This window comes from Phyllostomus hastatus, unplaced genomic scaffold (genome assembly GCF_019186645.2).
Source record: "Phyllostomus hastatus isolate PE091 unplaced genomic scaffold, TTU_PhHast_1.1 phas_contig_118, whole genome shotgun sequence".
NCBI classification, from domain to species: Eukaryota; Metazoa; Chordata; class Mammalia; order Chiroptera; family Phyllostomidae; genus Phyllostomus; species Phyllostomus hastatus.
Window position 1 is genome coordinate 251,970 of NW_025333543.1, and position 25,856 is coordinate 277,825.

The 25,856-nt window shown below is 37.3% G+C and overlaps 1 protein-coding gene across 3 annotated transcripts in view; it reads right to left on the bottom strand.

Annotated features, from left to right (window-relative positions):
• ASB15 (ankyrin repeat and SOCS box containing 15) overlaps nt 1-25,856 on the bottom strand; it is a 39,556-nt gene continuing 13,700 nt past the window's right edge. Inside the window, exons 7-11 of one of the 3 annotated variants that reach the window (XM_045848115.1) lie at nt 14,153-14,398; nt 12,260-12,431; nt 9,607-10,177; nt 8,943-9,096; nt 1-2,908 (exon numbers count right to left, since the gene is read on the bottom strand). In XM_045848115.1, the coding sequence (XP_045704071.1) occupies nt 2,736-2,908; nt 8,943-9,096; nt 9,607-10,177; nt 12,260-12,431; nt 14,153-14,398 (1,316 nt within the window). In that variant the 3' untranslated portion in view covers nt 1-2,735. The remainder of the gene's footprint in view (nt 2,909-8,942; nt 9,097-9,606; nt 10,178-12,259; nt 12,432-14,152; nt 14,399-25,856) is intronic. The other 2 variants (XM_045848126.1, XM_045848119.1) reach the window with 2 other exon arrangements.

Genomic DNA, 25,856 nt, shown 5'->3' on the forward strand with positions numbered 1-25,856 from the left:
TACACCATTACAGGTAAAAATGCATTTTCTCCACAAGTAGGAAAGCAACAGAGGAATCATGAAATTTTATACATAAAACATTACGGTTCTACTTAAATACATTGCAGTCTAATTTACATAAAAATATAACTCTAGGGAATGCAAGGGGTTAAAGCTATAGCCATAATTGTACAAGTAATTTTTATACTTATTTATGTCTCAAAGAACACTAAAACTAAATACAATTTGAAAAATTCACAACCAGTGAGGTATTACAATCGAAACAATGCAGTAATGCTTAAGATAAAAATAAACATAAGAAAACATTAAAATCTAAGAAAAATAAATCTAAATAATTACAATATTACGGTTATATAACCAATTCAGAGATTAAAAACTATCATTTACCATGAGGTCATTGGTTATTTTGTCTGGGTCTTGTGTAACATTCACTCATTTAATATATTTAACAACTAGTTTTTGAACTCTCCCTGTGCTCTAGGGAATGTATCTGGCCCTGAGAAAACACTGGAAAACAAAGCAGACATAGACTCTGCCCTCACAGAGCTTACAGTCTAGTGGGGCAGACAACTGAGGACAAACAGAGGCACCTGAGATAACACATGAGAATTGCTATGTGGGAGCCTCCCATCCTAGAGGAAGCAACGTCCATGCTGAGACCTGTAGGGTAAGAAGTGGAGAGGGGAGGAAGGAGATGGAAAGAGGATTCCAGACAGAGCGAAAAGAAAGTGCAAAGACCCCTGAGATACAAGAGAGCGTGATCTATTCTGCAGCAGTGATTTCCAAACAAAGAACCTAAGATACTTGTGCAGCCAGAATGAAATTTTCACCCATCAATGGGAAAATGAAGACAGTGTGGTAAGTCTTTCCAAAGCTAAAGTCATACCCTTTTAATAACCAAGTTTAAGGGTGCCTTATTTTTGCCACTAAAATGGTTTCTTTTTAAAGAAATGACAATCATAGTAGTATATATGTTTATATATATATATGGGTTAGTATATATACATATATATGTGTGTATATATATGCATTTTTTCTCCCTCTGGGATCCTCTATGTATATTTAAATAAATGACCCTATTTTTAAAATTAGTGAAACAAAAACTACTGATTTATAGATTTTGCATGAGTCTGGGAACCACTGTTCAAAGATTAAACTTCTAAACTGTGTTTAATATGATTGAAGGGGGGGGTTAAGGAAGGCATTGAGAGATAAGTCTGAGGAGGAACACAGGGAGTCAGATCATGAGGGGCCATTTGGACTTTATCCTATGAGCAATAATTTTAAGCAGGGGAATGAAACTCTACTTACATTTGTAAAAGCTCATTCCGGGATGTTATGTGTAGCATGTGCGTTGAAAGAGGCAGGACAGCAGGAAGGAAGGCCAGTTAGCCAGCACTAGGGTATCTCAGTAAATGGAGATAAGAGCTGGAATTAGGGCCAAAAATCAGTGAAACAGAGTAGCAAATAATTTGGAGAGATAAACGTACCAGGATTTGATGATCTGTTATATTGGGTAAGGAAATTTGGATGGTCAAGATGAATGTCCAGACTTTTGACTTGGGAAACTGAATCAATAACTATACTAACCATTGAGCTAGAGAATGTAAGAGAAGAAGCCTTTTGGTGGAGGAAGACAATGAGTTCATTTGGGGCATGTTGAACTTGAAGTATCTTGGTGTTCATGACCATTAGGGCAATTGTCTACACAGGTCTCAGGCACATGAGAGAAAGAGCTGAACTTCAGATATAAATTTGGTAGTCAAATGTATACAGGTAGTAATCGAAACTGCAAACATGGGTGAAATTTCCCAGATAATGTGGCATAAGAAAAAGGCTTAAGACATTACAAAAAGCTTAAAGGAAATAAGCCACACAGAAAGAAGCCAGAGAAAAAGCAGTCTGGGAGGACAGCCAAGACACCGAGGTTGGAAACCAAGGGAAGACATTTTCAAGGAGGGAGCAGGCAAGTGTCAGATGGTGCAGGAATCAGCTGAAAGGACTGAAGAATGCTCATTGGAATTAGCAACATGAAGTGGTTAAGGACCTTGAGAAGGGCAGTGAGGGAGCAGAAGCCAGATACAGTGTGTAAATCTGCAGGCAGGAAGGAGCTCTTTCATGCAGTTTGGCCATGAGAGAAAGGAGAGGAAGGGCCAGGGACTGGCTGAAGATGTGGTTGGAAAAAGTGGGTGTTTGTTTTATAAACACAGGAGAGACTTGCTGATGGATATTGTAGGAGCCACTTGAAGGGAGAATTTGAAGACTTCTTGCAAGTGAAGAAAATCAATAGAAATTCAAATAAAAAATATTAACTAGCTTAAAAAAATCACAATATATTCCAAAGGATGGCTGTCAGAAGGGTGGGGTGGGGGAGTGGGTGAAAAGGGGAAGGGGAATATAGTTAATAATATTGTGTTAAGCTCGCATGGTGACAGATGATTACTAGAATTAGGGTGATCACATAAAGTATAAAATGTAACATTACTATATTGTACATCTGAAATTAATATAACCAATATAATATTGGGTATCAGCTGTGCTTGAATTTTAAAAACCACAATATAAATGTTTTTAAAGATATGAAATACACTGTTCTCATAAGAACACAGGATCCCATTTTAAAACTGTCAATGGATTTAAATACACTTAGGGATGTAAAATGATTCCAAGAAATGCTCTTAGGGAATCACATTTAAAAATATTTCTTAAATGGCGTTTAAAATATTATTTATAGATTATAGCAATTTTAGCCCTTGTCCATAGAGATCATACTCTTTAAATAATATGTATCTTTGAATACTTGGCGGTAGAGGAAGCTTCTTCATTGAGGCTGGCTGGCAGAGTCGCTGGAGTCCCATAAGTCTTCGGATTTTTAACCGACACAAATGCTTTAATGAGCAAGGATTCTCTAAAACAAGTGGGGAAAACAAGCAAAAATAAAAACTAATATTAGTGGATTGACCTGGAAGATACAGACTGTTTTAGAATAACAGTAATGATGTTATTCTGAAAAACAGGTATGCACATGTTAGCAACTGGGGACTTTAAGTGAAATTCAAATTGTAATTAAGCTTTCCAGACCATCCCTCTAGCATGTAATCTCCAGGAATACAGATATTTAGTCTGTCTCTGTGTCAGGAACACAGTCTGGCTCATAGGGCCCTTCAGTTAGGGAATGTTAAATGAGTGAATGCACTTGATCTGAGAGAACAAGTGCTCACATCTCCTCCTACTTGTTTTTTAAAATTGAGTATTACAGAGATATATTTCTTTACTTTTGCTCTCTTCTGCAAATCTTTCTCATGAAAACTTATCCAGGAAACATCTGATGCAAATGATTCCATATGTTTATGATTCTTAGGTTTGTTTCAGTGTCTGGCATCTGAACATTTTGTCTACTAATGTCAAATATCAGAGTTAGTCTTTACTTTCAACTCTTACTTTAATTATATTGCAATTTGAATACTGATATTTTATCCCAGCAATATGAGCTAGTGAAAGGGCAGCATAGCACACAGTTAGCTTGGATTAAAATCCTGGCTCTGCTAGTTAGTACTTGTGTAACCTTAGCTGAGTTACTTAACCCCTGTGAACTTGGTATTCTCAGCTGTGAAATGTGGATAAGTGTAGGACCTACCTCCTAGGGTTGTTTGAAGACAACAAAAAATAATTCATGTAAAGTATTAGAAAAGTGCTTGGTACCTTGTAACCATTCAATAATGTGAACTATCACTCAATTAAAAAATAAAAGACATCACATTTCTGTTATACTTGAGATTATAAACATTTAAATTATCTTTTTAAAATGAAAATGATATTTTTCAAAAACAATTGAGGCAAAATAATTGTCACCAAAATAGGCAAAATAAACCCATCTTTTTAAAAAAAAATTACCACCTTAACCTTCTTCCCTAGCAAATATACTGCCTTGAGACTTTGGATCAAGATGGCAGCATAGGCAAGCATAGCTCATCTCTTCACACAACCACAGCAAAATTACAACTAAATTATAAAACAATCATCACTCAGAACTGACAGTAATCAAGTTGAATGGAAGTCAGACAACAACAGAGTTAAAGAAACCACATCCATCCAGACTGGTAGGAGGGCCGAAGACACGGAATGTGCTGGTTCCACATCCACATGTGGTGGATAAACATTCAGGAGGGATATCTTGGGAGCAAGGAGTCCCAGCCCCACACCAGGGCCCTCAGACCAGGGTTCCAGTGCCAAAAAGATAAGTCCCCCCAACTTCTGGCTGCAAAACCCAGCAGAGATTGAGTTGGTGGAAGAAACTACTGGAGCCCCAAGCAGTTCCTCTTAAAGAACCCACACACGGACTCTGCTACTCAGACTCTTTCTGAGCCCCAGGATTGGGGAGGCATCTTGAGGGGCACCAGTAGTGTGCACGAGGGAGGTTGGGGTATCTGGCATCAAGGTGAGCAGAGGCCATTGTCCATTTTCTGGGCTCTCCCCTGACAGAGCTGGCAGACTAGTGCCATATCTATGACTCCATCAACCTAGCTAACACTGTTTGACCTGCCTTGGAGATCCACAGAGACTCTGTTGCACCCAATTTACAGTCCCACCCAAACTGCTTTTCCACATGAATGGCTCATGCTTCACAATTTCCTAAATCCTCTCAAACAAACAGCAGCTGGCCTAAGTGAGACCCAGGCCCAGAACTAGCAGCCTACATTAACAGCTTGGCTTTGCCTGGAAATCTCCAAGCCCAGCACAAGTAGCAGCCATCTCATATTACTTCATAATTCAGCATGTGACCCCAGGTAAAACACAGGTGGAGACTGATCTTGGCCTGCACCACCCGGGAAACCCCAGGGCAGCTACAGACCACGTCGGAGTACCACCATCCTGCACCCACAGCTCATCCTCCACAGAGGGCCGAATTTGGTAGTAATTGTGCCCAGGTGATCCTTGCAGTTGACTGGCCTGGTTAAATCCCTCCCATTGATCTGCCATCAGCAATCAAGGCTCAACTACGAGAAGGTGTACTCACCCACACAGAGGGTCCACCTCAAATACCCAACTTGGGTGTTAGGGGAGACTGTGCCACTGGACCCTACAGAACACCTACTACATTAGGCCACATTACCAAGACATGGAGTCAAAGCAGCCCTACCAAATACATAGAAACAAACACAGGAAGACTGCCAAAATGAGGAGAAAAAGAAACAAGGCTCAAATGAAAGGACAGATCAGAACTGCAGAAAAAGAGCTAAAAGAAATGGAGATAAACCATCTATCAGATGCAGAGTTCAAAATAGTGGTTATAACGATGTTCAAGGAACTTAGCGAGGACCTCAACAGCATAAAAAACATCCAATCAGAAACAAAGGATACACTAATTGAAATAAAGAATAATTTACAGGGAAACAACAGTAAAGTGGATGAAGCTGAGAGTTAAATCAATGATTTGGAACATAAGAAAGTGCAAAACAACCACTCAGAACAATAAGAAGAAAAGAGAATCCCCAAAACAAAGATAGCGTAAGCAGCCTTTGGGACAACTTTAAGCAATCCAACATTCACTTCATATGGGGTGCCAGAAGGAGAAGAGAAAGAGCAAGAAACTGGAATTCTATTTGAAAAAATAATGAAAGAAAACTTCACTAATTTGGTCAAGGAAATAGATATGCAAGTCCAGGAAGCACAGAGAGTCCCAAATAAGATGGACGCAAGGAGGTCCACCCCAAGACACATCATAATTAAAATGCCAAAGGTTAAAGATAAAGAGATGGGAGGGGGGCTGTGGGAGAATGGCTGAGAAGTGAGGGGACTAAGAAGTACAAATACGTAGTTACAGAATAGCCCTGGGGATTTAAACTACAGTATAGGAAAAGGAATAGCCAAAGAACTTATGTGCTGACCTGTGAACATAAACAAGGGTGGGGGGATTGCCTGAGGCAGAGGGGTGGTGCTTGGTGGAGGGGGACAAAAGGGGACAGTTAGGACAACTGTAATAACATAATCAACAAAATATAATTTAAAAACAAACAAACAAACATACTGCCTCTTGTATACCTGGAGAAATCCTGACATCCAGTGGTTAACCATACTCATAGCAATCAACTAACTTACATTCTAGTTGCAATAACAACTGAAAAAAACAAAAACCTTCCTCTTGTTTTTACTTGGATTGCCTTTCGAAAGTCCTAAGAATTGGTCATTCTTTTTCAGTATAAACACATGAAAAATTAATTACCAATTAGAAGCAATATCTGTTCTATGACAGGAAGCAGAGTGGTATTGGAGAAAAAGCCTATGTTTTGAATTGAGACAGACAAGGGTTCAAATTCCTGCTTTGTTATTGTCTGTGTCTACAACTTGGGAAAATTAATTTGTCTACACTTTGGAGTTTTTGTCCTTACAATCTCCAAAATGTTTAACCAAAATGTTTAACCAAGATGTTGTAAAATAAAATATAGATAGAGCAACTAACAAATGCGTAGTTTCTTAAGTTATTATAAGTGATTATTAGGTCAACATCTTTAATTACCTCCCAGGCTATAAATAGAACTGCCCCAGCCACCCCAGAATTCCTTCCACAATCCATCCAAGCTTTATTTATTCCTCCCCTATAAGGAACTGCTATTCTGACTTTTACAGTAATCACTTTCTTTAGAACTTCGTCATCTCAGTGTGCTATCCCTACATGATTGTATTGACAAGATTTTTTTAAAATTTGACATCTCTATTTCTATTTCTTCTTGTGATAAATTTATATAAGTTTTGACTGCAATGATTTTCTGTGGTTCATTTTTATGTGGATTTAGTTTTCCTGAATTTCTAAGAGGAAGTTAGGTTCAAGATAGCTCTTTTAATTTAACAGAGCTTCCTAGTCTGTTGTCTTCTTGCAGTGATCCAAAATATGGTATCTTGCTCTCTGAGGTTTCCTGATTTTGTTTGCCAACCTACTTATGCGACTCTTATCTCTATCCTGCTTGATTCTGATGTTCCTCCCAATGTGGGCCTTGGTTCTGAGAGGGATCCAGACAGCCCAGTTTTTCATGAATTCATCAAGTCCAGACTGTTACATAGTTCCCTTAGCCTTAAGTTTTCATTGCTAAAAATTAGCATGATAACACCTACCTCTACAAGTTGTGAGGATTTCATGATATACTTTATATACATTTCATACTTCACACAAACTTACCAAGTAATAAAAATAATACAAAAACACTAATATTATAGTTTTTTAAATAGCTATATTTGTTGTATTTTTAATATTCTAGGTAGTATGTTAAGCACCTTACAGTCATCATCTTTTTAAATTCCCATAGCAACCTTATGAGGTAACTACTATCACAGCCCCATTTTGCAATGGGAAACCCTTAGATAAAAAAGGTAAGTAACTTTCTCAAAATTACACAGCTAGTATGACTATCTTGGTTATTTTTAGAAAATAAAAATATCCCCTTCTCCTCAATAAAACAAGAATGACACAATAAAATGGCGTACGTTTCCATGAAAATATCAGCTCTGAATGACAACGCAGCAATCCTACTCCTAGACAAGGCCAGAATCTCATCCCATCTGAACTTCCACCTGAGCGCAGAGGTCAGTTTCTAGGCTCACAACACTACATTACTCATCAGATTCTCTAAGAGTCCAGTTTTATTTCCACAAAGTACGTGCTTTCACAAAACTCACTCCAAGGAAAGTCATTTGAGGAAAATTCAAGCTTATCTCAAAATCTGCACTGGGTTGAATTATCACTTTTTCTAGCCAAAGTCTCCATCCTTCTCACAAAATTCAGATGAGTTATTTTAATGTATGAGACTCTGATTGAAACTAAATGTTTAAATGAAAACCATTTTATTGCCCTGGCTGGCGTAGCTCAGTGGATTGAGCACGGGCTGCAAACCAAAGTGTCGCAGGTTCGATTCCCAGTCAGGTTACATGCCTGGGTTGCAGGTCATGGCCTCCAGCAACCGTACATTGATGTTTCTCTCTCTCTTTCTCCCTCCCTTCTCTCTCTGGAAATAAATAAATACATTAAAAAAAAAGAAAACCATTTTACCACTCTTACTCATTTTTGTAGAACTTTATACCTAACAAACTTGGTATGTAAACCAGCTCAACATTAAGTTTCATTTTGTTGACTGAAAAATATAGTCTACCTAATTTACATAAAATTTACCTGATCCTAAAGAATCAGTTGTTAAGTTTTTTTTTTAGTCCATTCAAGAATGATTTGGGTTTATTAAGAGTGGAGGAATATATAAATGTAAAGTTTTATCATGCTTCTTTAGGATCCATGAAATTGATGTCCAAGTTGTTTTAAAGTTTATTTTTCCAAACCAATATTTTGAAAGAGAAAACCTCTCCAATCTCTATGTTTCTATATGTATTTGAAGTAATTTTAGATGCAATTTTATAGAAACATTTGTAATAAGATTCATTTTTATGATTATAACTAAACTTTAACCTAGAGGATAAGACATTGTAGCCTGTCCATAATACAAAGTTTTGATGGTAGGAATTTGTCGATAAAGACCCGAGAGAGAGCATATCAAAAAGGATAATTCTAATTCACACCATTCATTCATTTACTTAGTATTTATTGAGTTTTTACCACATAGTAGGAATTATGCTAAGCCTTGAAAATATAAAAATAAACAACAGTTCCTTACTTATATGGAGATTATAGTCTACATACTTATGATATTATGGGAGTTAATTTTCAAAAATGAATTCTAGTTGAGTGTTAATATAGTTTTATATCACCCACTATAAAATTACAGAGTTGGAAAGTTTCAAGAAAAACAAAAAATTAGTATCATAAATCAAATATTAAGAATGATTTTCAAACACATAATTCTGAAAGTAAAGTAGTGCTGAGAAAATATTAAAGATGACATTAAGAAACTTCCCCTATAGACATTTTTCATAAAAACTTCTGTAGGCAAACCAGTTTTTACCTAGTATTTGACGGATTTCAGGCCATTCTCTCTGTACTTCCAGTGCAGACTTCAGTTTAGCGCACAGAGGGATATAATCCATGTAATCTATTAATACACGAATAACGCTGCCTACCAAGTGTTTCATCCAAGGAACTGTAATAAACTCACAGAACTGAGAGAATTGATAAAATTTAATTTAGTAGTACTTTCAACATACACAAACACTCAATTTTGTTATGAAAATGACTATCTTTATCTTTTTACAGAAAATAAAAGTTCCCTTTTTATAATGAACAAAAGAGAAAAATTAATTATTTGCTTGTTTCTGTGAAACGGTGGGTCCTGGAGTTACTACATGCATGGCTCTGATGTGGTTGTGGTCAACATAACATGGAAGAACCATGCTTCTTTTCACGATTATTCTTTCTACACTTCTAGCCCCGATATTTTCACCAAATGAGCATAAGTTACTAACTGTATACATTTCCACATTCTTCAACATTCAGTTTCCATTTCAAGAAAAATAAACACCATCTTTGGCCCCTAGTTTTATGCTTATGTCCCATATTGTGCCAAAGAAAAATATAAATGTTAGAGTTGAGTTTTCTTTTCTTGTTACATGTCTAAATGAGTGGAAATTAGGATGGTGACCCAACACGCAGAAGGAAAGAATGTAACTCACCGGGTTATCCTTTATTACACAAGAGGTCCATCCTGGCAGTGCCTCTTCCTCTATCTCTGACCACACAAATGAATTCCCAAAGATGTCCCCGTGCATGCATTCAAAGCACAGCTCCACTTGATAGCCATTATTCAGCAACAGCCTCAACATTACCTCATCATTTAGGGCATACTGAATGGCACTGGGGAAACGAGTGTCATTGACATGCATAAAATAACAATTGACATTAGCTCCATGGGAGAGGAGCAGCCGGACAATCTCATGGTTATTGGCCCTCACAGCCACAAGTAGACAGTTGAGGGGATCTAAGTTTGGGTCTGCACCTGCATTCAGAAGGACTTCTGTGCAATGGATATCATTATTAGAAACAGCAAAATACAACGCAGTCTTCCTCTCGTCATCATAGCTCTCAGAAATGTGGTCAGCGAGCAGAGCATTGACATCAAAACCATTTTCAATGAGCAGCTCCAGGCACTGCACGTTTTGCCCATCTGCTGCGGAATGAACTGGTGTCAGCCCACTTTTCTGGATTGCATTTTTGGATGTTACTGGAATAAGATATTTCAGTGCACTAAAAATTAAAAAAAATTGTTTTTAAATCAAATATCCACATGGCATGAAGGCAATCAAGAAGTTAATTAAACCAGCTTCCTCACTAGACAAATGAACACAGTTTGTTTAGTTTCCTTTACTTTCACTAGATAATCTTATACAAAGACATTTAACCTTCATCCATGGACTTACTCCTAATTACTTTAGTGTAATTTGGTTTAGTTTTTTAGAGGTTATAAACATAATTTTACTGATACAGAGGAGGAAAATGAGCTGTAATTGAAAAGCCAGAGGCTATGACATTAACTTTCCTTGTTCCTTATTTTAGGGGAAAAGGCATTCGTCTTTCACTCTTATGAAGGATGTTGGCTATAGGTGTGTTGTTGTTTTGTTTAGCTTAATTTTTATTTGGCTTCCCATTCTAAATATTCCCGGGGATCATGCTGGATCTTATGTTTGGTTCTAGAATTTTGGTTCTTCAGGAACCCTCCCCATCTTGCAATTCTTCTCTGAAAAGCTTAATATTAATCAGCAACCAATGCTATTTAATGAAAAATAGAAAAGTAAGCTCATCTGATGGCATGGAGAAATGTTTCATAATCTTGATCATTATTATAATCATGGAGTCACGGGAATTTAAAGCTGGAAGTAACCTTGAACATCACTTAAGTGCAACTCCTTCATTTAACAGAAAAGTCATATGAAGTCTGGAAAAGTGAAATGACTTGTCCAAGGTCACACACACATGAAGCAAGGATTAGAATGTAAGACTCTTGAATTCTTATTATTATTACTTCTCTTTCACTGCTCTCTGAGATATCCATACTTTAACATTGGCTATGTACATCTTGTCTGCTTCAATATAACCTGAAATCAAATTATTAGCCATAAGAAGAGTTTTTATTATTTCATCAACCTTATATTAGTCCAACAGAGACAACAAACCAGAGCTTATGTTTCTAAGAACTAGCGATAGTTGCAAATTTCACACTTCACTGACCAACTAGACGTGTATGAAAGCCACCAGCAAGGATAACTTGATCTCTTGTGCCTAATTCAGAGCTACCATGTGTGAATTTATGAACACCCTGGGAAGAAATCCAGGTAAACTTTAACAACATGTCACTTAGAGTCAATTAGGTCATTGGCCACTTAGCTAATGTAGCCACTGCAGGTGATAAAGCCTGAGTATTTCAAAGTTTTTGCATGTATTAAATACATTTAATTGCCTAAAACAAACCTCTCATGGCAGTAATTTACGATAATGTTTATAGACTTCTATTGATGTGTCAATTGTGGCACATTTTGTGATTTAAAAATCTATCTAATCATTTTTTATGGAATAAAAAAATCTATACTTATAATGAAACTTCTCTACTCAATGATATATTTGACATTATACTCTAATATCCATATATGTTACTAAATAATTAGAGTAATATTGATACTATTTTCACAAAGGTTAATTCTTTTGAAAGAGTAAAAGTTTCAGAAAGTCTGTAGCATAATTTAAAAAAACAGAAACGCATATTTGGGTGGCTTGTGAAGAATTCTCATGTGTAACTTCCTTCTGAAAGAGAAATTCTTCATTATAAAAGTAGTATACATTCAATGCAGAAATTTTATATACAAAGTACAAAAACATATATGATGTGTCTTGGTGCAGGCTTGTTTGGGGATGGGTGAAGAAGGGGAAGGGATTAAGCAGCACAACTTAGCGGTTATAAAGACAGCCATGAGATGTAAAGCACAGCACGGGGAATATAGTCAATCACATTGTAATAACTATGTGTGGTGTCAGATGGGTACTAGACTTACGGAGGGGAGTACTTTACACAGTATATAAATGTCTAAACACTCTGATGTACATCTCAAACTAATATAATGTTACATGTCAACTGTAATGAATTGTTTTTAATTTTTAAGTAAAAAATATAAAAAGAAGGGGGAAAATCAAATAAATACTTAGGAGAACAAAACTTTTGAATATTTTGCCTATTTCTTTTTGAATGACAGGGGTTATTATAAAGAGAGACTTGCGATTATACATATATGTAGTAATTTTTAACTTAAAATGATCGTCCTATGATTTGTCACTCACAGATAATGTCCCTCGTAGGCAGCTCGGTGAATAGGAAGATGCCCTGCTCTGTTAGGCACATTTCCGCTTCCTCCGTATTCCAGCAGGAGAGAAATGCAGTCAGGATTGCCGCCTCCTGCTGCCTCAAACAACACTGATGCCCCGTCATCGGCCAAAGCAAACACATCACCCCCTGGCAGGGTAAACACATGGCATAGTGTTAACTGCGTGGATTGTCAAGACAGACTCCTTAAAGGTAGTCTGTTTTCCTTTCTGGTGAGGACTTAAAATTAAAACTGCAAAGTTAAGAACGTCTATGCTCTCAACATTTTAAATAAATGATTATGCAGCATATTTCATTGTATTAGAAAATCTTTGCATCACTAGAACATCTGAGAAGTAAGCCAATTTCTATAATAAGACAAATACCCCCAAGAAAAGGGATAGTTAGACTTTTAAGTTTTAAGACAACGGTTTCACTCTATTTCGTTTTCAACAAATATTTATCAACTGCACTCTATGTATAAACACTGTGTGTGACTCAACAGAAGATCCTCAGTTGAACAGCTCTAAGGAAATCAGAGGGGCAGTGAAACAAAACATCCTCAAAGAACACAGGCTGTAACACTGACCTACCATAAGGACTAGCAGGCTCAATGTAGGGGAAAGAGGGCACTGTTTGAACTACGGCTCTGCTGCTGGCTGTGGGAGCTGGGGGCAAGCTATTTACCTCTACCTCCTCATCTAAACAAGGGCAATACAGCCAATGTCATAGGGCTTATTTAATAATTAAATGAGGTTGCACTTTGGGGGGCCTCAAAAATGTTAGTCTTTTCCCTGTCAACAGTCCTTGGGGATCATGTGGTCCTAGCCTTTATTTACAGATGAGAAAAGTGAGGACCAGCTGTTTAACTCACTTGGCTAGGGGCAGACAATGATTAAGTGGCAGAAACCAGTTTCAGAATTTGGTCTCCTAATTCCTGGTTCTATAGTTGGTATAAAACACTTGGAGGTTTCAAAGGCGGGGCAACATCACCATCTGTTGGGCAGAATTAGAGAAGGCTTTAGTGGACAGATGTCTCAAGAAACTGATGTTGAATTATGTGGGACAGAATTCCAGATGAAGGCAGAGGCTTGACCCAAACCCAGACAGCAAAATGTGAGGTATGCTTGGGAGTACTCTCATCTAGTTTGGCTGGAGTGCAGGATACAAGATGGCAGTGGCGAGGGATACACCCAGTAAAATAATTCAGGGTGATGTAGTGGGGACCTGTGCATGAGTCGTGAGAGCCACTGAGGATTCTTTGACTTATTTACATGATTGTAGCTGTCCTTTAGGCAGAGGAGCTGAGTTCAGTATGTAGAAAGCATTCTCCAATGGGGGCGACTGGAAACCTGGAGAAAAGTTAAGAAACGATTGTGTTTCCAGAGAAGATGCAAGGGGCCTGACCAGGATGCAAACCAGAGGGACTGCCAAGGAGAACAGGTCAGTGAGACGCTGTAGCAGTCAGCAACTGACTGGGCTTGAAAAAGAAGGTGATGGAAGAATTAGAGATAAATCTAAGCTTTCAGCTTTGAATAAGAGAAATCATTAAATCAAAAGTGTAAAAGAAGAGGAATTCAGTTTAGGAGATGAGTGTGAAACCCTGGTGAGCCATCTATGTGAAAACTGGCTGTCTCTAAAGAGAGCAATCAGGGCTGGGTGTGCAGATTTGCTAGTAACCGTGATAGGGTTTAACAGGGCTTAATTGAATTGTGGAATAGGGGGCTCTTCAGGGGGGCTATTGAAAGCTGGGTACTGAAGCCTTCTGCCCAGTTATATTCAGGAGAGGAAGAGAAGCCAGTGAGCAATGAAGAAGAGAAAATCCAAGAGGCAGGAGAAAAGTCAGGAACATGCAACTGCTTCACACGTACCTTTGTGGATTAGGTGTTCCAACACATCACAGTGACCGTACTCAGCAGCAACACCTAACGGTGTGACTCCGAACCCGTCTCTCAGGTGGACATTTCCACCGTGTTTCAGCAGCAGAGCTATGAGATCTTTGCGGCCTTGCTTGGCAGCTTCGTGCATTGCTGACCATCGCTTGACACAGGGCTGGTCAAGGCTGGTGTTGTATCTGAGCAGAGCAGACACCATGTCATAGGAGCCCCTTTTTACAGCTTGAAGATGATTTCAAAAAGAACAATTGACAGGAAGCATATTAACATGAATATCTCAGGTGGTATTAAACAAATTACCAAATTTAATATCAAAAGAGATGATAGTTACTCCCTCCTACAAAAGAATACTGTATTTTTCATACCCCATCTCGTTTCTTATATCCAAGTTTCTACTGTGGAGCATAGGCATGCAAGATAGCACTGCCTTTTCTTGAAGACCCTGACTGAGGAGGTCCAAGAGCTTCGTGAAAACTAGTGCTCATTGCTAAGATGCTGTATTTAATCTTTCTAAATTTTAACTTCTTCATAAACAAAATAACCCCAGTTGTATAAAATAGTGTATGTAAAATGTTTAGTATATACTAAGATCTCAGTAACTGATATGTTTATTATTAATAATATCATTTCATCACTTCTAGGCTCCTGGAACAACATGTGTAAATAAGGTTTATCACGTTTTTTCCCCATCCAAAAATAATCCCCCCCAAAGAGAGCAGAATGAAATAAACCATTCTGTCCCATGCTCTTAATGGGAATTTAGGTATAGGAATGTTTAGAATCTAGGTGAGCTGATTGTTCTAAATAGATGGAGCATATGACAGCTAATGTACTCCAATTGCAGAGGATTATAAAATCAGCTGTCTCCCCCCTCTGCTTGTCTCTAGTAGCCAAAATTACACTGTTAACAGTGTTTTCCCTCTTTAGATTAATAACAGATTTTTTCAACATAGATATAAATAGTTGTAAGAGATGTAATGCCTTTTCCCTCATCAATAAGCAAAATCTTATTAAGAAACAGCAAGATGAATGCTACTCTCTGAAGGTAGCAATACATACAGTCCCATTCATTCATTCATTCATTCATTTGGTACATGCTTGCTTTCTGAAAGGCACTATGTTAAGCACTGAGGACAGTGGGAAAAGTCAGATTTGGTTCTCACTTGTGAAATTTACAGTTTGGGGAAGATGCCTATCCTGTCTTGTTTGAAGAGAGACTCAGAGTCTGGGCCATTGCTGGGAAAGGCAGGAGGAAATGTGAGGCCACCCAGGACATCCTGGGCAACTAGAGGCAGAATGCAGAAAGAACCTAAGGCCAAGGCAAGGAGGAGGACTCCAAAGGCATTCGTGGAGGATAAAGACAAACTTTTCCTACTACATTTGGAGGCAAACAAACCATCACTGCAGTGAGATTTCAGTTTTACTTCTATTCACTGTTTAAATTAGAGTCTGTTGACAAGTGCCTTTCTCTGAATCACCCACCTGCCACTGGGAGCTCTAATTACAGTGAATTACCTCATCCTAGCTGGTGTTACTGCTGAGCAAATATCAACAAGTTAAACAAACTAAGAGATGTGTCCTCAATTATCTTCTTGCTCTTACTGCATTTTTCCTTGTGCCTGACTCAGAGAATATACTGGTAAGAGATATTAGTCTTTTTTTCCAGAAAACAACAGTGTGTGTGTGTGTGTATAATATTCATATATAACATATTCAACTTAAAATACTTTTAAAAATAAACTTTACTTACAATTTAATTTTTTGGAAAGAATATATTTTGTTTCCCATAAAAATAATGCAAATTGTAGGGATCCCCTCCCAAGCTAACCCACAAAGACATTCCTAACCAATAGTGCCTGCAATAATGGAAGCTAATCAGGCACCATATTTGTGTGACATAACTAAGTAAAATACAAATTAAATAATTTATGGCACTTTTGATCCTTATTTGGTTGAATCTGCAGATGTGAAAGCAGCAGATACAAATGGCAAATTGTGTCTGGTGAAAAGAATCTACATCTTAGTGGGCCCATACAGTACAAACCCATATTATTCAAGAATCAACTGTATTTATTTAGTATGAAAATTAAGAAAGAGGAATCATAGTCACAGATAAGATGAACATTTTAAGTGACATCAAAGGAATAGCAGTATGAGAGATCCCCTTGGTCTCTGCCCTTGAAGTTCAACAATTTGAACAGCTGTAACTCAATAAAGGATCCCTTGCTCAATGAACAAATATACCTGAGAAATCTGCACTATGAAACAGCTAAAGGTGAGCAAGTGGAGAAAAAGTGGGAGATGAAAATGGAGAGGGGCTGATATGAGCCACAGGCACTGCTGGGCAGCCAGGATCCCACAGTGAGTCTCTGCCAGACAGAGGAGGAATCTGGTGGTAGTTGACACTCCCATTAACCAGGGGAGCAAAGAGACTCCATGGGCACCTCTGCAGGACTGAGCAGTGCAATCTCAGCTCAGCCAAGAAAGAGGGGCAAGGATATACAACACAGGAGTGTGGCCATGGTTAGTTAGATGGTCAGCATTTCAGACCAAGAAACAAAGCCAGGAAGCCTAGCCCCCACCTTTTAGCCTCCCCTTAGCCTCCCAGAGTCTCTCTTGGCACTTGGTGTCAGGCTGCAGAGTGCACTTTCTGCAAGCATGAGAACTAGTACTACAGAATCATATTACTGCCTGAACAAAGGGTGTATTCTGAGACCAGTCCTGGGGTCAGAGTGTAGGAGTATTTTACCAAGAGGGCAAAACATCAAAAAAATTGGCAGGTTCCCCCAGCCCCTCTGAACCCCAACACATCATAGCTACACTAACAGCAGCCAGAGATGGCAAGTTGACACTGGGATCTCACAAAGCTAAAAAAAACTTTTGATTCAGTGCCATCTACTGGAAAATAATAGAAATACCTTTTAATATTAATCTGCTGGAAAAGAGATCTGAGATCTCTCACACATTGATAACTAGAGATCACACATTGATAAAAGAGATCATTCACACATTGATAACTAGACAGAGAAGGAATCCATCAAATATCATGAATAAGCATGGTAGCAAGGCAGATCAGAAAGAAAATGAAAAATCTCCAGAAAACAAATTTAAACACATGGGAATATGTGAATATGTGACATAAATGACAGAATTCAAGATCGCAATTCTGAAAATACTCAACAAGATGCCAGAAAATACAGACAGGCAATTTAGTGAGCTCAGAAAACAACAAAGTAACTGTTTCAACAAAGAGATTGAAACTTTAAAAAAGAACCAAACAGAAATTCTGGATATGAAGATTTTAGTAACAGATCTAAAAGGAACTAGCACACATAGGAAATAAAACAAACCAAATGGAGGAAAGGACCAGTGATATTCAAGATAGAAATTTGGAAATGATGCATAGGGAAAAAGAGAGATCTGAGCATAAAAAAATGAAAGAGTTCTATGAGAACTATCTGACTGCATCAAAGATAGAAATATAAGAACACTAGGCATACCAGAAGAAGAGAGAGAGAAGGGAACAAAGGGCCTTTTCAAACAAATAGTTGATGAGAGCTTCCCCTGGCTGGCATAGCTCAGTGGATTGAGCATGGGCTGTGAACCAAAGTGTCGCAAGTTCAATTCCCAGTCAGGGTACATGCCTGGGTTGCAGGCCATGACCCCCAGCAACTGCACATTGATGTTTCTCTCTCTCTATCTGCCTCCATTCCCTCTCTAAAAATAAATAAATAAAATCTTAAAAAAAAAGAAGTAAACAGAACACCTAGTTACCTCCATCTAAGGAGGCTGCCTCCAAGGCACATTGTATTAAAACTGTCAAAAATTGATGACAAAGAAACACTTCTCAAGGTAGCTAGGGAATAGAAGAAAGTAACCTGTAAAGGAGAGCTCATTAGGTTATCATTGACCTTCCCAGCAGAAACTCTATGAGCCAAAATGGAGTGGAATCAAATATTTGAACTATTGAAAGAAATTGCCAGCCAAGAATAATATATCCAGCAAAGTTATCCTTCAAATATGAAGGAGGAATAAAGACTTTTCCAGACAGACGGAAGCTGAGGGAATTCATTACCAGAAGACCTCCACTGCAGGAAATACTCAAGGGTTTTATTCTCCCTGAAACAAAGAAAAAAGATCACAACACTATGAATAAGATCACCAACAAACTTACGGCACAAACAGGGATAATTTATGACAACAAAACATAGAGGGGAAGGGAAAAAAAGATCTCAATTTACAAAGGAAGAAGGAGTTCACACACATTCAAAAGAAAAAGGGCTACTATATATACAAAACTTTCTTTTTCATATATCTAATGGTTGTAATGTGTGATGTGTGTGTTTCAATATATCTAATGGACTCACACACACACACACACACAACTGAAACACATAACAGGAAAAAAAGAGGAAAGAGAGGAAGGAAGTATGGAATACCATCAAACAAAAACAGGCAGAAGCACAAAGAAAAAGAACCCATGGAGGCTCACAGCTACCAGAAAACAAAAGATAAAATGGTTATAGAAAATCCTCATACATCAATAATTACCCTAAATATAAATGGACTGAATTCATCAATAAAGAGACACAGAGTAGCAGATCAGATTAAAAAAAAAAACAACGCAACCCTATGCTTCTGTCAGGAGACACATCTAAGCTGCAAAGACAGAGGTAGATTCAAAGTGAAAGGGTGGAAAATAATTCTACAAATAAATAATATCCACAGAATTGTCATTGTGGCCATACTTATACCTGACAAAAGAGATTTTGAGATAACAAAGGTCACAAGAGACAAAGATGGACATTTTATAATGATAAAGGGAATACGACATCAAGAAGACAATACTTCTTAATATATATGCAAACAAGCAGGAAGCACTTAAATATATAAAGCAACTACTAACAGAACTAAAGAGAAAAACAGACACAAACACAGTCATAGTTGGAGAACTTAATACCCCGTTGACAGCTCTAGACAACTCATCCAAACAGAAAATCAACAAAGAAACATCAGCCTTAAATGACATGATGCCAAAGGGACATAACTGATATTTACAGAGTGTTTCATCCCAGACCATCAGATTCTACATTCTTCTCCAATGTGCATGGAACACTCTCAAGGATAGACCGTATGTTGGGTCACAAAACTAGCCTCAATAAATTCAGGGAGATTGAAATTATAACAACCATATTCTCTGACCACAAAGCTTTGAAATTAGAAATCAGCTGTAAAAAGGAAGTAAAGAAATTGACAAATATGTGGAGATTAAACAACAAACTACTAAAAAATGACCGGGTCAAAGAAGAAATAAAAGGTGTGATCAAAAGATATATAGAGGAAAATGAGAATGATAATACAACATTATCAAAACTGGGATGCAGTGAAAGCAGTAATAAGGGGGAAATTTATATCACCTCAAGCCTATCTCAAGAAACAAGAGAAATCCCAAGTAAAAAATCTAACATCACATCTTAAAAACTAGAAAAAGAAAAACCAAAGCAACCCCAAGTAAGAAGAAAAGAAATAATAAAACTTAGAGCACAATTCAATGAAACAGAGAATAATAAGACTATACAAAGAACACAACAAAGAGCTGATTCTTTGAAAACACTAATAAAATTGACAAAACACTGGCTGGATTCACTAAGGAAAAAAGAGAAAAGAGTCATGTAAACAAAATCAGAAATGAAAGAGAAGTGACCACAAACATCAGAGATATAAAAGGGTCACACTGGAGTACTATGGAAGACTACATGCCATCAAATTCAATGACCAAAATGGAAAATCTGGACAGACTGATAAACAGTGAAGAAATTGAAACAACCATCAAAAACACCCCCCAAAAATAAAAGTCCAGGACCAGGTGGCTTCACTAATGAATTCTATCAAACATTAAAAGATTTGATACCTTTCCTTCTCAAACTCTTCCAAAAAATTGGAGAAAATACTTCTAACACATTTTATGAGGCCAAAATAACCCTGATACCAAAACCTGGCAAGGATAATGCTAGAAAAGAACCAATATCTCTGATTAATACAGATGCAAAAATCCTAAATAAAAGACTAGCAAATTGAATACAACAATACATTAAAGAATAACACACCACAAACAAGTAGATTTCATTAAATCAATTAATGTAATACACCACATTAACAAAACATAGGATAAAGATCATATGATCTTATTAATAGATGCAAAAAAGCAATTGATAAGATACAACATCCATTCACAATTAAAACACTCAAAGTGGGTATAGAAAGAAAGTACTTCAATATAATAAAGGCCATATATAACAAATCCTCAGCCAATGTCATACTCAATGGTGAAAAACTGAAAGCTTTTCCTCTAAAATCATGACCTAGAGAAGGAGGCCCACTCTCAGCACTCTTATTTAATATAGTTCTGGAAGTTCTAGCCAAAGCAATCAGACAAGGCAAAGAAATGAAAGGCATCCAACTTGGGAAGGAAGAAGTAAAAGTATTGCTCTTTGCAGGTGACATGATTCTTTATGTAGAAAACCCTAACTACTCCACCAAAAAACTATTAGAAATAATAAACAAATACAGTAAAATTGCAAGATATAAAATTGATGTAGAAAAATCTATTGCTTCCCAATATACTAACAATGATGTTTCGGAAAAAGAAATTTTAAAAAACAGTTCCTTTTGTAATTGCAACCAAAAGAGTAAAATAGCTAGAAATAAATTTAAAGAACACAAAGGACCTATATTCTGAAAACTACAAAGCATTATTAAAAAGAGATTGAAAAAGATACAATGAAATAGAAAGATATTCCATGCTCATGAATTAGAAGAATCAACATAGTTAAAATATCCATATTACCCAAAGCAATATACAGATTTAATCCAATCCCCATCAATATCCCCATGTCATTTAAAAAATAGAGTGAAATATTGTCAGATTTGTATGAACCACAAAAGACCCAAAATAGCCAAAGCAATTCAGAAAAAAAAAGAACAAAGCTGGAGGTATCACACTATCCAACTTCAAATTATACTACAGAGCCACAATAATCAAAACAGCATGGTATTGGCAGAAACAAACAGACACACAGACCAATGGAACAGAACTGAGAATGTGGAAATAAAACCACAGGCATACAGGCAAAAAAAAATTGACAAAGGAGCCACAAATACATAATGAAGTAAAGAAAGCCTCTTCAATAAGTGGTGTTGGAAGAATTGGAAAACCACATGCAAAAGAATGAAGCTAGATTGCAGTTTTCTCCCCTTGTAGTATGGAATTTCCTTAGAAAACTAAAAATGGAGCTACCTTTTGACCCAGAAAGTCTGCTGCTGGGATTATACCCTAAGAGCCCTGAAATACTAATCCAAAAGAACCTATGCAACTCATGGTTCATAGGAGCACAATTTACAATAGCCAAGTGCTGGAAGCAACCTAGGCACCCATCAGTAAATGAATGGATCAAAAAACTATGGTACATTTACACAATGGAATTCTATGCAGCAGAGAGAAAGAAAGAGCTCCTACCCTTTGTGACAGCATATGGAACTGGAAAGCATTATGCTAAGTGAAATAAGCCAGGCGATGAAAGACAAATACCACATGATCTCACTTTTAACAGGAACCTAAACAACAAAACAAACAAACAAACAAGCAAAATATAACCAAAGACACTGAAATAGAGAACAGGCTGGCCAGAGGGGAGAGGGGAGGGAATTTCAGGGGAAAAGGGGAAGGGTTTACAGGAATAAGTATAAAGGACACATGGACAAAAACTAAGAGGGGTGGAAACGGGAGGGAGGTGGGGAGGGCTGGGTGGGTGGGCTGAGATGGGAGTAAAAGACAGAAAACTGTACTTGAACAACAATTAAATAGAAAAGAAAAAATAAGTAAAAATAAAAAGAAGAAGATATGGTACATGTATATTATGGAACACTACCCAGCCATAAGAAAAGATGAAATTCTGCCATTTGTGACAATATAGATGGGCCTTGAGAATATTATGCTAAGCAAAATAAATCAATCAGAAAAAGCTAAGAATCATACGCTTTCATTCATATGTGGGATATAAAACTGAAACTCATAGACATGGGCAGACAACAATATGGTAGTTAGCAGAGGGAAGGGGGTGGGGAGTGGGTAGTAACAGGTGAAGGGAGCCAAATACATGGTGAGGGAAAATTGTTTGACTTTGAGTGATAGGTGCACAATGCAGTCAGCAGATCATGTATTATAGAAATGTGCACTTGAAACCTGTATGATCTTATTAACCAATGTCACCTCAATACATTTTTAAAATAATAAATAATATGTGAAGTAAAAAAACCCACGTATATATCTTCAATAATAATGCTTTGAGAAAATCAAGTTTCAGTTAAGGAGTTAGGAATTAAAGAATTTTGCATAGTTTATAGGCACTTTTGAACACTATATTCTGCCAGCACTTTCCCTTCTTATTTTAAATTTCTGTCACTTTCTTTGTGGGTATATATGTTTTGCTTGTGTAATTTAGTTGTCAGCAGCAAACTGTTTTCTGACTTATATGACATACAAATTGAGAAGATTTTTCTAAGGTATCTTGACAATGATTGGAAGATTGAAAGAGGCGATGGAGTGAAGAGGCTATATTTTGATTTGTGAGAAAGAAAATGTCTGAAGGAAACTTAATTGGCTTTTTCTGCACTCTGGGCCCCACCGACCAGGACCACCTTATGGCTATCTGATTAGAGAAAGGTGGCTATCTGATTAGAGAGTGGGCAGAGAGGGAATTGAGTGCAAAAAATCCCTACTGAGTGCCAGATCATCACAAATGAGATATCTACCACTCAGCAGGTAACTGTACAACATCAAAGTATCATAGTAGGGGCCAGATGGCTGATGGGAAAGTAGGGCCCTGAAAGGGCCAAAAGGGACTTTTTTTTTCTTTTTTGGCCAGCTAAGGACATCCATAAATAGATATGAGGATAATGGGATTGTGTTAAAAAATAAAAGTGGCATTGCACAGAAAAATAAAAAGAAGAGCAGCTTTTTCTCTTGTCTCTCTTTCTGAGTTAATGGACTGTGAGTAGTAAATTTCAAAGTAGCCCATAATTCAAGAAAAAAAATGGAGATAATGCCATGAACGATCCATTTACCTAAGAATCTCACAAGACAACATGGTTTCCACAATGAAGGTCCTGAACAAGGTAACCCAAGAAAAATTCTTATGCTCCAGAAATGTGGTGAAACATAAGTGAACATCTCCTGAATTTTCCCACATGAGGAAAATATAAAAATATATTTTTTAAATATATTATTTCCAAATGTTAATTCTATGATAACCCTATGATCAAGTTTCTTTCCCACACCTCAGATACTGCTAAGTAGAGACACCAACAAATAAAACTCTGAATTGTGTATGAATGCTTAATGCTCTGTTGTGGGCATTAAGCATTAAAAAATTTAAATGAAGCAAAAAGAAAACAAGTGATTAGTAATCATGACTTATTTTTTCTTTTGAAATAAGTGGGCTGAGTACAGCAAGTAGAGACTAATTTTATATTTTCAAGGAGAAATGGTATACAAATTCTGGGAAAGTGTGTCTTTTATAAAGAAGAAGAAGGAGAAGGAGGAGGGAAAGGAGGAGAAGGAGAAGAAGAAGAAGAAATCAAAGACTATAGAAAAGATAACAAATACAAGCATGTTGTTGCAGATACTCCACGGTATATGCCTTCACAAAAATGACATAGATCACATTAATAGTGACTGCAACCCATAGCTGAATATTCTATTTTGTACCTGTAGTGCCAGCTTAGGAAAAGAGTTCTGGTTTATTTCTCAAAAGTACTGTGTTATGTTGACATAAAGACTAGTTAACATGTATACAGAGACAGCCATCTGTTCCTCTATACTCATATTTCCCCTTTTCCTTTCAGCAACAGAAGCCCCCAAGTTTTAGCTGGCCACAGCCTATCTAGATGTAGCCTATGTATCCAAGGCTGCCTTGTACCTAAATGTGGCTATGTGACAAAATCTGGACTAATGGTATATGAATGGAAAGGTTGTGTACAGTGTCCAGGTCACCTCCTTAAAGATAAGCTGTTTTCCCAAGTCTTCCTCTTGTGTCCTCCCTGCTGGCTGGGAAATAGTCACTTCTGAAAGTTCTGTGTCAAGATGGCAAAGCCACCGTGCTGTGCCTGGGCCCCACACTCTGAAATGTTGTGAGAGAAAGAAATGAACTTCCTTCTAAGGCATTGTTGTTTGTTTGCTTTGTGTATCTGTGCTTTGTTGTTGTTGATGCTGTTACAAAACCTTTGCCTGTACCATAACTATAATATTAGATTGTCCAATGAATCTGAATGTAGGAAGGCTGAAAGCTCTGACATGGGGCAAGAGTAGGCAAGAAGGAATCAGACAGGAATGGCCCCAGGGTGTGGTGACCCTATTTATTTAACAAGTTATGTCCAGGGACAGAACTCCTGACCAGATTTTCCTCCGATGTCTGCTGATGACCCCTCTACATCCCCCAAGTCATGACTCAAGAGCAACTACGGTATCTCTTTGATTGCTTCATAGATTCAGTGCTTTCTTATTTCCCTAATTTGCTTTGCATATACATCTTTACTATAGTATTTGTAACACTAATTTTCTATTTAAATCATATCTAGCTCTCCTACTAGACTCTTTGAGAGAAAGATTATTCCATTCATTTTTATATCCATGCTGCCTAGCACAGCGCCTGACTTAATCTAACTTCTCAGTAAATGTTGGTTGTATTGATGTTGTTGAATTAATGTTGCCAAATGTAAGTATTTTATTAGTGTTCATGACTTTCCTAAGTTTTCTGTTAACTATATTTAGGTTGTTTTTAAAATGCTAGTGATATCTCTGTGAACAGGAGCTGTGGTAGTGTCAACTAGCTATGACCACAGCTCATGGTGCTTTATTCTTTCTCTTGCCATACACACACATGCACACACAAATTTCACAATGGCCCTCCTCTCCTGAGCATCCATTATAGGACAGTTTAGTATATTTATATTTTGTCTAATTTTTATAATAATTCTGCATGATATGTGGTATATTTTCACTTTACATACAGGAAACTGAGGCTCATAATTGCAATCTTATAGCTAGGATTTAAATATACATATTTGAAAGTTGCTAAGAAAGTAGATCTTAAAAGCTCTCATCATAAGAAAAAAATTCTGAGTTGATATAAGTTAACTAAATTATAGTAATCATTTTGCAATGTATACATCTATAAATCATGTCATATGCCATAAACAAACACAATGTTGTAAGTCAGTTATATCTCAATAAATCTGAGAGGAAATAAATCCACAAATCTCAGATACCAAAGCCCAAATTCTTACTCCACAACCTCACATCCTCTTAAGAGAAAGGAATTGTTATCTCTGGTCAAGTGCAGTGAATATCATCTCTCTCTTCTTCTGCAAATAGACATGCCAATTCTTAATTGGTCAACAAAGAGCAGAATACACAAGACTGGGAAGAAGCAATTAATGACACCTTTAGATTTATCATTATTCCTTTGTTGTGTCATAGCGGTGAACCCCGTGTAGGTGCCCAGAGCTGCATCTGCGTACTCAGGATCTGTTGGCTCCTCTTCTTTCCAGTTGGACTTCATTGTCCTGATGCAGACCTGGAGTCTGTCTTTGGAATACCCTTTCTGCCTCTTTCCTCTGGCTA